The sequence below is a fragment of the Erinaceus europaeus genome, chromosome 1, assembly GCF_950295315.1.
Source record: "Erinaceus europaeus chromosome 1, mEriEur2.1, whole genome shotgun sequence".
NCBI lineage: Eukaryota > Metazoa > Chordata > Mammalia > Eulipotyphla > Erinaceidae > Erinaceus > Erinaceus europaeus.
In genome coordinates, this window is record NC_080162.1 from 168,836,750 (window position 1) to 168,851,318 (window position 14,569).

Below are 14,569 nucleotides of genomic sequence, written 5' to 3' on the forward strand. Positions count from 1 at the left end.
ACTAAAGCTTTTCAACGAAACCATCTATGTTATATGAAACCAAAGAAACCAAACTATAAATATAAAAGAAACTAATACCCCAAATGTGAATTTGGATCACCCAACTACAGATGAATACAGTACACAGAGTTCAGAGAATTATGTAATGTAAAAATACTATAAACTGTTGGCTACACCAAAGGGAAAAAATAAAACAATATGAGGTAACTAACTATCAGGCAAACTCAAGTATTAACACAAAAACACAGGTACTTTACCCCAGGCCAGACCGAGGCCCTGACTGGTCAGATAGTCTATCACTCAGATAGAGTTCCTGCTACTTTCAATGTCTTTTGAAAGACAACCGGAATGACACACCAGGCAAGACCAAGGCCTTGATTGATCAGGTAATCTGTCACTCAGAACTCCAGCTCAGTTCAATGTCTTTTGAATGATACACATTTGAAAGAAACCCCTGATAATCCAGGAATCTTGCTAAAGAAATTCCCTCCACAGGAATCCTACCAGGAGTAGCCGGTGTGGGGGTTGGGAACTAGCAAAACAGAAAACTTCTAGCCAATCTCCCTGATTTCTTTTTGCCTTTTTGGCCTTTGTTTGCCGGCCCAAATATGCATTATAGGGTCCTTCTTTAGTTCTTGTTTGCCCACCCAGTGCACCCCTATCCCACTAGTGACCCAGAATTCCTACCCTCACCCGAACTTCACAGTTTTGAAACAGCCTCTTTGCAGAGCTAAGGCCATGTGTTATCTCCAAGTCGCCATCTTGGCTCTGCCAAAATAAAACAATAAATAGATGACCAAATAACAATGATGAAACTTACAGGTGAGTTCCTGGAAGCATCTTTCAGTTTTGTCATGGTGGTTTGAAATGTTCCAATGAGATCATGTGATCCATCATTGTCATAATCATAACACTCAACCTAAAATTAGTATGATAAAAACATAAAAAAATCAGTATGATTTTAATTAAGAGGGCTGGGACTTACAAGTCTTTTTTAATTATAGTGCAGGAGAATGAATCCAGGGTTTTGTGCATATGCGATCCCACTGAGTCTCCCCCCAAGTTCAATATTAATCTTTAAGAGAAAGAGATAGAGGAAGACACACCCAAGCTAGACTCCACCATCCATGAAGTTGCTTGGTGTTCTGATGTGATACTGGGAATTGAGTTCGGAGCAGTCCTTAGAAAAATAGGTATGAACTTCTTCAAGGAGAAAAAGGTTTCAAACTCCATCTGCCCTTGGAATGGTATTTTAAGACAGAGTATAGGCAGGTGGAAAATACAAATACTGTTCAAATTTGACATCAAGCAATTTCTGGTTCTTTTATCATTCTCTTTGTATGTGCTGATAAGTTAATTCAAAATGGAATTACACTTTCTTTCACAACTATTTCCTTACCTTGTTATCACTATACAATAGCTAAAAGTCATTATGTGGAGAAAGTGAGGAAATCAGTATCTTGGATGGCTAAAAATTGCATTATTAAATTCTCCATGATTTAGAATAAGGAGTGTATTTCATTTTCTATAATCTTATGAGGTTACACTAATATTCGCAGTTAGATATAGTGTGTTGATAGTTAGATGTGTAGTATTCTGAGGCTCATAATTTTTACTTTAAGAAGGAAAACTACAATAAAAGAACAATAGAATAATGTTCTACTGCGGATAGCTACAGTAACTGCTTCCATGTAAAACAAATGGAATTCTACTCTTTCATTACAAGCTTCCTTAAAGCAGCTTTTTTTTTTTTTAATCAGACAAAAAAGAGAACTGTGGCTATTTGATTTGAATACTGTTTTGCCAGGTTGACAGATAAAGTCAAAACTAAATGTTTACCAATTTGTCCTGCTTTATATCTTAATGCTTTTCAGGCACCAAGTTGCAGGTGCTACCATGACGCCAATATGACTTCCCTGGGTAGATGACCTCACCAATGTGTCCTGGAACTCCACATCACCAGATCCCTACCCTAGGTGGGAAAAACAGAGACAGGCTGGGGGTATGGATCAACCTGTCAACACTCATGTCCAGTGGAGAAGCAGTTACAGACACCAGACCTTCCACTTTCGAAAACCCCATGAAGAATTTTGGTCCATACTCCTAGAGGGATAAAGAACAGGGAACCTTCCAATGGAGGGGATGGGATACAGAACTCCGGTGGTAGGAACTGTATGGAATTGCAGTCCTCTTATACTACAATTCTGTCGATCATTATTAAGTCACTAATAAAAAATTGAATGTTTGGAAGACAGATACAAAAAAAAATGGGAGTTGGTCGGTAGCGCTACGGGTTAAGTGCACATGGTGCAAAGCACAAGGTCCAGCATCAGGATCCCGGTTGGAGCCCCTGGCTCCCCACCTGCAGGGGAGTTGCTTCACAGGCGGTGAAGCAGGTCTGCAGGTGTCTGTCTTCCCTTCCCCGCCTCTGTCTTCCCCTCCTCTCTCCATTTCTCTCTGTCCTATCCAACAACGATGACATCAATAACAATACTAACTACAACAATAAAAAAACAAGGGCAACAAAAGTGAATAATTTTTTAAAAGTAAATGTTTATAGGATTATCTCAATATTCATTGCAATAAGAAAGTTAAGGTAAGGGGCCAGGTGGTGGCACACCTGCTTCAGCGTACACGTTACAATGAGCAAGGACTAGGGTTCCAGCCCCTGGTCCCTAGCTGCAGGGGGAAAGCTTCAAAAGGGGTGAAGCAGTGATGCAGGTTGGTCTCTCTCTCTCTCTCTCTCCTCTGATCCTCTCAATTTCTGGCTATCTCTACCCAATAGATAAATAAAGATAATTTTAAAAAAGAAAAAGAAAGTTTTGGTAATAGAAACTAATAAAAGCTAAGCTGTTTCTGCCCATCACTGGTGATTTGTAATAGTGATTTGTAATTTCAAAACAGATTATTTCCTTTCTGCAAACATTTATAATGTGCACTGAGCACAGTATTTATTTAGACTTGTGAGGTATAGAGAAACTAAAGATACTATGTCTTGTGTGATAACCAACTTAAGTAAAACTGTGCCAATACTTTCCAGTCCTTCTTGAGTCTATGATTTAAACCAAAAGTTTCTAACTAAGAAGCAACTTGCATTAATTTTGTGCCATTCCTCCATTTTGCTGTTATCCTTTACAAAGTTTTATTAATCATCAAGCTAAAATGCTTAGGATTTATATATGCTTACCTGGTAAAGTAATTTATTTTCTTATCAGTTTTATGAGAACTGAAATGAGTACCTGGCATAACAGGGAGTATTTCATTCCTTACATTTTCATTATTATTCAGGATCTAAGTTTTTGTTAATCAGTTAATAGCAAAAATGTCTAAAATTGAAATTTTCTGTGCTGGTAAGAGTTATTTTTTGCAAGCAATTCTTTGCAAGCCACCAACCAGTTCAGAGTTAGACTCATGCATTATATATTTACTATTCTACTTTAAAACTGAGTCCTTTATCTGCTTCTTCAAAATGTCAGGGAAAAGAAGCCACAGGGATACAGATTAATTATTTTAATAGCTCTTTTCTAGAGAAAGTAAAATAAAGATAAAGATACAGATAATCTTGGCAGTCAGACTAGCACAGCGGGTTAAGCGCAGGTGGTGCAAAGCACAAAGACCGATGTAAGGATCCCGGTTCAAGCCTGTGGCTCCCCTCCTGCAGGGGGGTCGCTTCACAAGCGGTGAAGCAGGTCTGCAGGTGTCTATCTTTCTTTCCCCCTCTCTGTCTTCCCCTCCTCTCTCTATTTCTCTCTGTCCTATCCAGCAACGACAACATCAGTTAACAACAACAATAATAACTACAACAATGAAACAACAAGGGTAACAAAAGGGAATAAATAAATATTTTTTTAAAAAGATACAATCTTAACACTTCAATAGGTTTACTTCTAACTGGATTTTTAAAATCATGGTTAAAAAATAACTTTGGTTTTTTTTATTCAAGAAATTTCAATTTATAACTATGACAAGATCAAGCTTTAATAAGAACAAATTTTTATTTAAATGAATTTATCAGGACTTGGGTCAGTGAAATAGCTCACTTGCATAGTGTGCTGCTTTGCCATGTGCACAACCCAGGTTTGAGACTAACCTGCACCACACCAAAGGACATTTTGGTGCTGTGGTCTCTCTCTCTCTCTTCTTCTCTCTTTCTCTCTCTTTCTCCATATATATTTACATAAATAAATAGGTTATTTTTCTAGTAAATATTTATTTTCTAGAACTGGCCATGTGTTGAGATTGCCTAAAGTAATAGGGAATGCATGACTATTTTTGAATATAACTTCTGGAAACTTACATACATATATGCACATATTTCAAACATACACCCACATACAGGAAAAGCCCACTGTTGCCCCTCCCACCCACCACCCAAAAGCAAACGGTTGGTGCTAAAAAATGGTGTGACATTTGTAAAGTTGGCATAAGTGCAGATACAATAATAAAGTTATTTAGTTTCCTAAAAACTTCAAAAACAAGTACTATGAACGATATTGTTTTAAACAACAGTATCAGCAACACTTATGACAATGAAATATATGCATATATACATATGCACACATAGTAGCTATATACATATATCATATATATGTAAATACATATGTCATATGTATGTATATGCACATGTGTGTATACATGAAAGAATGCACACCACACAATACATTCACAAAGACATTCCCATGTTAAGTAAGGTGGCAGCATGCATGATTGTTTCTCTGATTCCTTTGGTATAAAAATAACAACAAATACTAGAGCATTAACAATAGCACATCACACTGAAGCAAAAAACATTATTTATGATCAGGACTAATCTCTACTCTGTAACTCTTGACTACACCTCTAAGCAACTCTCAAATGCCAAGATTCATAGACATATGACTTTCAGATACTGCAAAGAAATACAGAAATAAAGACAGTGAGGATAAGGCAAGTCAAATTATGTGTAGTTACAACAAACTAAAAACTTTTGAGAATGGAAGACATCAGAAAAATCTCAGAAAATCGTTTACTTACTATAGTAAGATAACCTTCTATGCATGCCAATGTGTGCAAAAAAAGGTTTAAAAAACATTGTTTCATTGTTAACATGTTACAATCAAAGAGTTATGCTTAAGTACTTTTTTTCTAGTTTCCCTTGCTTCTCAAATCTAATGAACCTTCAAATTACTATTAAAAATAAAAAAAAAAACAAGCATTCTAGATTTAATACAATAATAAAATAATTTTTAAACCTACTTTTCCACTGTACCTAGGTAGTCACTCTTGGGTATTACACATGTGATAGATAGTAGGTTGTCTGAAAAGTCATGACATCTGTTTCTACATTTTTCTATGCAAAAATGCATCATGACTTTTGAACGACCCTCTACTAACAAGACTTAAAGATCTCCACAAACTGAGAACAATTCTTTTAGGGGGATTGAAGAAATGAAGCAGTTTTCAATAATAACATAATCTATACTTTATGTAGCAGTTTACAAGATTTCCAGTTTCATTAATTTGAACTTTAGTTCCCCCCCACACACCCCACAATGTAGACATTATTTCCTCTACTTTGTAAATAGAGACTTTCGAGGAGCTTCTCAAAATTCTTTCACTGGTTAAGAGTCTAAGTCAAGCTATCAACTGTGCTGGACTAAATCCTATGCCTGTGCTTTTACCATAGTAGTTACCAGGAGAAAATGAACACAAACACTACCTCACAACAAACAACTTCCCTCAATATATGGACATCTGAACATAAGAAAATGTTAGTATCTGGAAACATTTATTTAAAAAAGTAACTATAGATAAAGCAAATCCTAACAAAGGGATATTTCAAAATTAACCCAATTGCCAAATAATGTGACTATAGCAATAACTATCTATTGTCTTCTTAAGCCCTAAGACAGCAGGAACCTCCCGCTTCCTCTATAGAGCCTATATTTCCCCCAGTCCTGGAACCTCTAAAGTGTGGCTCATCAATTCATACCAAAGGATATTGCATCCACCGATCTCAACCTAATCAATGCAACGAGTACCACCTCAGTACGCTTCACTTCAGACTGTGTCCAGAAATGTCAGGCATGGAATGCCAACCCTTCACCCTCATTACTTGGGTGAGACCTTTCCTTTCATAGTATTCTCTAATTCTATTCCAGGAGGTTCACTTCCTAACAAAGTCACAAAACCTAGATATAGACCAGGTCCCATAAGATAGAGCATATGTTCACATGTATCCATAAATTAGGACAAAATATATACCTGAAAGCAAAAATACACAATAGTCTGTAGTGATTCAGTATAAATTTCATAATGAAATAGTGTCTACTTAGACTTAGATACCCTCCTCACCCACTTCCTATTACAGTTCTCTCACTCACTCACTCCAAAGCTAACCTCATCAAAGCAAGGACTACAAAAGCTGAATAAGGGCAAAAGACTGGCATACTTTAATGATGACTCTTTAGTCACTATTAGGCCACCCCATCAGTTGGGGCCCTATTTGGGGAGTCCTGAGATTCCCAAACAGACATGATGGACCTAGATATTGAACAAATCCCTCTCTCCATTGTTACCAGTCATTTCTATCAGAAGCAACACAACTGACCCCTTTGTTTGCCCTCATAGGACCTTGCCCTCAACTTGGATCAACAATGGTAGAGAATGTTCCATTCTCCCAAGGGAGGATGGACAATATACTCTATGCTACACCTGAGGAAGATGGGTCCTGATATTGGGGCAGCTTGGAACATTCCTACTTATGACTACAGAATGTGAGCTCAGATCTACAGGGATACAGAGGTCACATAGGCTCCTAAGATGAATATAGGCCCCAGATCACATCAAATTGACGGGATTTACAATCAACAATATTTGTACACTTTTCCCATATTTGGGAGCTACTCTCTTCCCTTATCTAGCTTTCTGTTCCTTTTCCAGCCATGATATCATCTCCCCAGATAATAACTTGGATCCACCTGCATATCAGATTTCAGGCTCAGGGGAAAAAAAAACACTAGTATAGCTACAGGCCCTTTGGCTACTAAAATATGCCTACTAGCTATCTACAAAAGAGACCCTCCCCCTCCCAACTCTTCATCTGCACTATTCCAGTCTTTAGGTTCATGATTGGTCCACAATTTGTTTGGCTTTGTATGTTAAAACTCTCTTGTCAACCACCAGGTTCCAGATGCTAGCATGAAGCCGACCAAACTTCCCTGGACAGACGACCCCACCTGGAGCTCAACTTCCCCAGAGCCCTTCCACACTAGGGAAAGAGAAAGACAGGCTGGGAGGATGGATCGACCTGTCAACAACCATGTTCAGCAGGGAAGCAATTACAGAAGACAGACCTTCAACCTTCTGCACCCCACAATGGCCTTGGGTCCATATTCCCAGAGGGTTAAAAATAGGAAAGCTATCAGGGAAGGGTATGAGATACAGAGTTCTGGTGGTGGGAATTGTGTGGAGCTGTACCTCTCTTATCCTATAGTTTAGTCAATATTTCCTTTTTATAAATAAATTTTTTTTAAAAAAGTAACTATAATATGAGTGTCTTTAAAATACTACAGATTTTGATAAAGGACTATATGGAAAAGCATTTAAAAAAAACTATTGGACAGTTTCTGCTGTTCCTTATCTCCACTCTAAAATTAAATCCCTTTAGATGTTTTCAATAAATTGTGTCCTGTTCTGATGTCAAGCAAAAAATAATGCTCTCACTACTTTGTTCTGCTGCTAACATAGGAGGAGCCATAGCTTTTAAGAGTAATATCTCTTTTTATATTCAAAGGCATATCAAAGGCAAAGAATGTGTATAAAGTTTCTATGGAACTAAGGAATATTTTTTTGTTTGTTTCAGTTGGACACTGTTTAAAAAATGGAAAATAGGGGCCAGGTGGTGGTGCACCTGGTTAAGCACTCACACTACAGTGTGCAATGACCCAGGTTCAAGGCCCTGGTCTTCAATTGCAGGGAGAAAGCTTCACAAGTGGTGAAGCAGAGCTGTAGGTACCTCTGTCTCTCTCCATCTTTATCTTCCCCTCCCCTCAATTTCTCCTTGTCCATATCCAATAATAAATAAATAAATAAATAAATAAATAAAAATAAAAATTTTAAAAAAGAAAATTCAGTGTTTGATTAATCAATAAGTCAACAGATCAAAAATGTGCATTCTTTCAAATTGACTATTTTCCAGCAACACCTCAATTTTAGTATCACGAACCAGAAATAAAAATCAACCCTAAAAGTATCCACTATGTCATTTACTCTCTGAAAATACTATCTAATTAATCTCATAAAAGATATGACTATGTTTGCACATATATATAATATGTACACAAATATAATTTCAAATTACCTTAATAGTTTTGTCCATATCTCCATAGCACAAAGAGTTCAGAGAGATTCTGAATGGCCTCCAAACAGGATTCAAATTTTTTTTAACGACCTATAGAAATGAATATTCAAAAAGGACAGTTAAAAAAATCACTCTATTAAGACTTTGCTCTTGCCTTTCCTAGATTCTTGCGATACTCTTCATTATTCATCCTTCATATCTTCACTCATTCACAGATACTATTCTAAATAATGGTATAACTAGAAGCATATTACTGAAATCAAGGTGCAGTAAGAGGTGACCTCTATTCCCAAGTAGACCTCAATCCTACTTTTCAAATTTAGTTATTCACCTCTGTACGATGAACCATCAACCAGTTCCCATCAGATGTCTGTTTGTGGAACTCCAGGTACGGATCTGACTTTCCAAATAGATCCTATGTTTCAAAAGATGAAAATTTGATTATTACCATTTGTAACCACATTTATACATAGTACAGGTACATATTTTTGATAGCAGTTAAGTACAAAGTCCATCAACTTCCTCACAAAATTACAAACTTATTTAGGTCTAGCAAGAGCTATTAAGACATTGAGACAAATACTGATAATCATATATCTCACACTTTTCAAAATTTATGATGGTTTTAAAATATAATGATCATAACCAAGAAGTTGGCACAGTGGATGGGGTGCTGGACTCTTAAGTATGAGGTCAGTCTCCATCCCCACATGAGCCTGAATAATGTTCTGGTTCTCTCTCCTTCTCCTTTCTTTCATTAAAAAACAAACAAACAAAAAAAACCTCTGGCACTAAATTCATAGATGATTTTTTTTTCATTTTTTATCTTCATTTTGAAATTTCCATTTCCATAGCATGTATTATTATAATTATTTTATTTATTTATTTTAGCCTCCAGGGTTATCACTGGGGCTCAGTGCTAGTACTACGAATTCACTGCTCCTGGTGGCAATTTTTCATTTTTATGGGATAGGACAGAAAAAAATTGAGAGGGAAGGGGGAGATAGAGAGTGAGAGAGACAAACACCTGCAGACCTGCTTCACCACTTCTGAGATGACTCCCCTTTACGTGAGAGAGCCAGGGGGCTTGAACCAGGATCCTTGCATGGGTCCTTGCACTTCGTACTAAGTACACTTAACCCTGTGCGACACCACCCGGCCCCTGTAGTATTATTACTAGTAGCATCATCATCATCATCTGGTCAAAATAAGACACCTGTTAATTTAACAGTAACATATGCAGATATTATTAAATTGATATTTTTTTTCTTTTTGCTTTTGTCATCACCAGGGCCTGGACCCAATTTTTCAATATTTTATTTATCTCTTTATTCATTTACTGGATAGAGACAGAGAAACTGAGATGAAAGGAGGATAGAGAAAGATAAAAAGACAGACACCTGCAGTGCTACTTCACTGCTCATGAAGCTTCCACACTGCAGGTGGAGACCAGGGGCTTGAATCCAGGTACTTGCATATAGTAACATATGAACTCAACCAAGTGTGCCACCACTCAGTCCCATGGACCCATTTTCCAGGTAGAAAAAGAGAGACAGAGACATATAAAGACACTCTAGCACCAAAGTGCCCCCAGTATAGTGGGGACCAGGACTCTACCCTAAGTCTCACAGATAGCAAAGCAGGAATTCTCCCAGGTGAGCTGTCTTGCTGACTCATGAACTGATGATTCTTTGAGTTCTGAAGTCCCACTTCGTATTAAATGTCCAACTAGGGTAATATTATTTCCCTCCTAAGCACAGTCTAATGTTAATCAGGTAACATATTTAGTACAATACAAAATAATAGACTACAGTGGTCCAGGAGGTGATGCAGTGGATACGGCACTGGATTCTAATGCATGAGGTCCTGAGTTCAATCCCCGGCAGCACATGTACCAGAGTGATGTCTGGTTCTTTCTCTCCTCCTATCTTCCTCATTAATATATATATATATATATATATATATATATATATATATATATATATATATATATATATATGGTGCAGAACTATTAAAATTTGACCTTTAATCTCTAAGAAGAATCCTGAATAAATGTAATAGATCTTTCTGTGCCTTATTTTACAAACTAACAGTAGCATTATGCACAGAGAAGTTGCCTTTCCATATTCATTTTAGCATGCCCTGTCTGATTTACCTGAAAAATAATCCTATGAGAAAGGGAAAATATCATTACTACTACTTTAAAAGTCAAAATACTAATCTACCTTGCAAGTCCATTAAGCTGTTAGAAGCAGAACTAAAATAAGAATTAAAAGTCCCTAACTTAAACCTCCAATATGTTCAGTAAAAAAATCCTACATAGAGGAAAGTGAAAAATGTGTTCATACATTACACTTACACAAGGACTCAAGGTGGAGAATATAAACCTATATATACTACATATAAGCATATATAGGTACACGCATATTTCTATGCATGCATACGTACACAAGTATATACATATATACACATAAGAAAATTTTAGGTTTTTTTTAAAGAAATTCAAAGATGAATCCACAAAGTACAAATGAAAAAAAAAAATACCACCTTCAGACAGATAAAGAAAAACAACCACCATGGGGGAGGACCTTGGAGAGGCACAGAAAACAGCTAAATTTCTTAAATATATCCTGTCTTGTATATTTAAATTTGGGATCATGTAGCTCTTTTGCATGATTACAAAACAAAGTAAGTAGTGCCAGGTGGTGGTGCACCTGGTTAAGTGCACACATTACAGTGTGCAAGGACCTGGGTTCAAGCCCCAAGTACCTACCTGGAGGGAAAAAGCTTCACAAGTGGTGAAGCAGGGAGGTAGGTGTCTCTCTGTCTCTCTCCCCATTTCCTCTCAATTTCTGGCTCTCTCTAGCCAATAAAGATAATAATAAGAAAAATTTTAAAAACTAAAATTTATTTTAAATATCCAGAGCAAAATTAAACTATATATTAATATAATTTGAATGAGAATTATTTCTTTAAAACAGAAGAATTTGACTGTCCAACTCAAGTGGAATATATGATCCTAAAGAAAAAATAAAAAACGGGGCCAGGTGGTGGCGCACCTGGTTGAGTGACATGTTACAGTGTGACAGGACCTGGGTTCAAGCCCCTGACCCCCACTTGCAGGGGGGGAAAGCTTTGCAAGTGGTGAAGCAGGGCTGTAGGTGTCTCTCTATCTCCTCCTTCCCTCTCAAATTCTGGCTGTTTCTATCCAATAAATAAAGATAATGAAAAAAGAGAAAAGAAAAATAAAAAATAAAAAACAATTAGAGAAAGTTCAAACTGCCTTCAGTAAAAATATTTTATAGCATGCTACTTTATGTAAGGCAACAGAGATAAGTAATAATCGTAATCCTTTAGGAACAAAGTTTCTTTTTGTATAAGAAAATAGTGTTATATTATACCTGTGTGAATAAGCTACATCAACAAAATAGGAAATTACAGGTATTAGTGAAGATGCAAAGAAAAAGGAGCTCTGTTACACTGCTGGTAGGAATACAAACTGGTGGTACCCCTTTGGAAGATTGTCTGGAGAGTCCTTCAACAAATAAAAATGAACTACCAAATGATATAGCAACACCACTCTTAGGCACTAGTTTGAGGGACATAATGCACCCCTGTGTTCATAGCTGCATTATTCACAATAGCCAAATAGTGGAACCAGCCTAAATGCCCATCAACAGATGACTGGCTAAAGAAGTTATGTTATGGGGGTTGGACGGTAGCACAGTGGGTTAAATGCACATGGCACTAAGCGCAAGGACAGGCGTAAGGATACCGCCTTGAGCCCTGGCTCCCCACGTGCAGGGGTGAGGGGTGGTCACCTCACAAGCGGTGAAGCAGGTCTGTAGGTGTCTATCTTTCTCTCCCCCCCATCTCCCTTCCTCTCTCAATTTCTCTCTGTCCTATCCAACAATAACATCAATGGCAATAATAACAATACCAACAACAAGGACAACAAAAATGTGGGAAAAAATGGCCTGCAGGAACAGTGAAATTGTGGTGCAGGCACCGAGCCCCAGTGATAACTCTAGAGGCAAAAAAAAAAAAAAAAAAAAGGAAAATAAAATAAAATAAATAAATAAATATAAAAGAAGTTATGTTGCGTATGTTCCATGCAATACTACTCTGCCATCAAAAAAGACAATATTGTGTCCTTGCGTGGGACAAAATAAGGAGCCAGGAGGTGGTGCACTTGCTGAAGAGCTCACATTACAGTGCGCAAGGACCCAGGTTCAAGCCCCTGGTCCCTACCTACAGGGAGAAATCTTCACAAGTGGTGAAGCATAGCTGCAGGTGTCTCTCTGCCTCTCTCCCTTTCTATCTCTCCTCCCCTCTCAATTTCTCTGTCTCTATCCAATAATAAATAAATAAATAACATATTTTTAAATGATTGGAACTGGAGGTGATTGTGCTTAGCAAAATAAGAAATAAAAATCCACTACCAGATGGTTTCACTCATATGTGGAATCTAGAGCACTGAATCTCATAAAATTAAAAAAAAAGAAAAGAAAAGAAAAAAAGAAACAACAAACTGTTTCTAAGACTCTGTGAGAACTATGGTGGTTATCTTTGGGAGGATGCAGACATAGAACTTTGGTGGTGGGTGAGCTGTGGAGCTATACCCTGTAATCTTCCAATCTTGGAAGTCACAATTAGTGAAATATATACAAAATAAAAAAATAAATAACAAAAGAGAGAGAGAGGGAGGGAAGGCAGAGAGAGAGAGAGAAAGGGAGGGGTGAGAAAGAGAGAGAGAGGTAAAAATTCAGAATTGAAACAGTAAAATCAGGGCCAGAAAAATAGCTCACTTGATCAGTGTGCTGCCTTGCAGCATGAGTGACGCAGGTTCAAGCTTAGGCCCCAGCAGCACTGAAGGTAGCTTTGGTGCTGTGGTCATTTTCACTCTCTCTGCTTCTTTGTCTCTATCTAAAAAGAGGAAGAAATAAAGCCAAGCCCTACAACTCTCCTTTGAATTGCAAATATTTATACAAATTTACAATAGTTTACTTTATAAAAAAAAGTTCTTTTCTGTACCCGTCTACCGAACAAACCTAGAAATAATGAGCAGTGGTGGTCAGCAACGAACAAGAGCCTCAACTTTCCTCTATTCTGCCAGTTGGGGACAGAAATTAGCCAAATTAAGTCTGGAACACGTCATACCACAGACATGATAAGTAGTTTAGGAAGAGAGAAAGTAGGTAGGGAAGAAGAACTAAAATTAGTCATGATGTATAGCTGAAGTCACCCAAAGACTCCTGGAGTGAGAGGTAGCCAACAGAGAATAGCAGCAAAACTTTCATGTATGAGGTTCACAGGTGCAGGTTTAGTCCCTGACACTACCATAAAGCAGAGCCGACCACTACTCCAGCATTCTCTCTCTCTCTCTCTAATCTCTCTCTCACTAACATAACAGATAAATAACTTTAAAAAGGAAGTAGGGCAGTAGCACAGCGGGTTAAGCGGACAGGCGTAAGGAGGCAGGTTCAATCCCCCGGCTCCCCACCTGCAGGGGAATCTCTTCACAGGTGAGCAGGGCTGCAGGTGTCTATCTTTCTCTCCCCTTCTCTGTCTTCCCCTCCTCTCTCTATTTCTCTCTCTTCTACCTAACAACGACGACATCAATAACAACAACAATAATAACTACAATAATAAAACAAGGGTAACAAAAGGGAAAATAAATAAATATTTTTAAAATAACTTTAAAAAACAAGGAAAGAAAATCTTGAAGTCTAGGGAGTCTCCCCTTTCTCTATAAATCAACACTTAGTCAAAAAAGGGATTTAAAAAAAAAAAAAGAAGTTTTGGGACTGTGCTAAGGAATACATTTAAAGAAATCCATAGAGCACCAAAGTAAAAATCTCTGGGTGGAGGGTGAGAGCAGATGTTCAGCTTCTGTGTGTGTGTGGGGAGAGGGGGGTGGACAGTCCTTCGGTGGTAGCAATAGTGTTGATGTACATTTCTATTAACTTGTAGTCTCATAAATCACTATTTAATTAATATGAGGGGGAAAACTGATTGAATGTCTCAAACCTTTTAATACACAGACCATAGGCTGAGTGTGTGTGTGTGTGTGTGTGTGTGTGTGTGTGTGTGTGTTCCTTCAGTCTAAGCACTAAGGACTTCAGACGTGTAATCAGACTGAATTTTAACAATGTTCTCAAATTGTTAATACATTTTAAGTAATGACTTGTTCTTTGAAATGTTGATTCTTCTAAAAGCTTAGACCAG

General features: G+C 37.5%; 1 protein-coding gene across 2 annotated transcripts in view; it reads right to left on the reverse strand.

Moving 5' to 3' along the window:
- Nucleotides 1-14,569, reverse strand: part of CPNE3 (copine 3) — a 68,550-nt gene that overhangs the window by 21,371 nt on the left and 32,610 nt on the right. For both annotated transcript variants that reach the window (XM_016185662.2, XM_007517350.3), the window contains exons 6-8: nt 8,673-8,756; nt 8,342-8,431; nt 821-919 (exon numbers count right to left, since the gene is read on the reverse strand). In XM_016185662.2, coding sequence (XP_016041148.1) covers nt 821-919; nt 8,342-8,431; nt 8,673-8,756 — 273 coding nt within the window. The remainder of the gene's footprint in view (nt 1-820; nt 920-8,341; nt 8,432-8,672; nt 8,757-14,569) is intronic.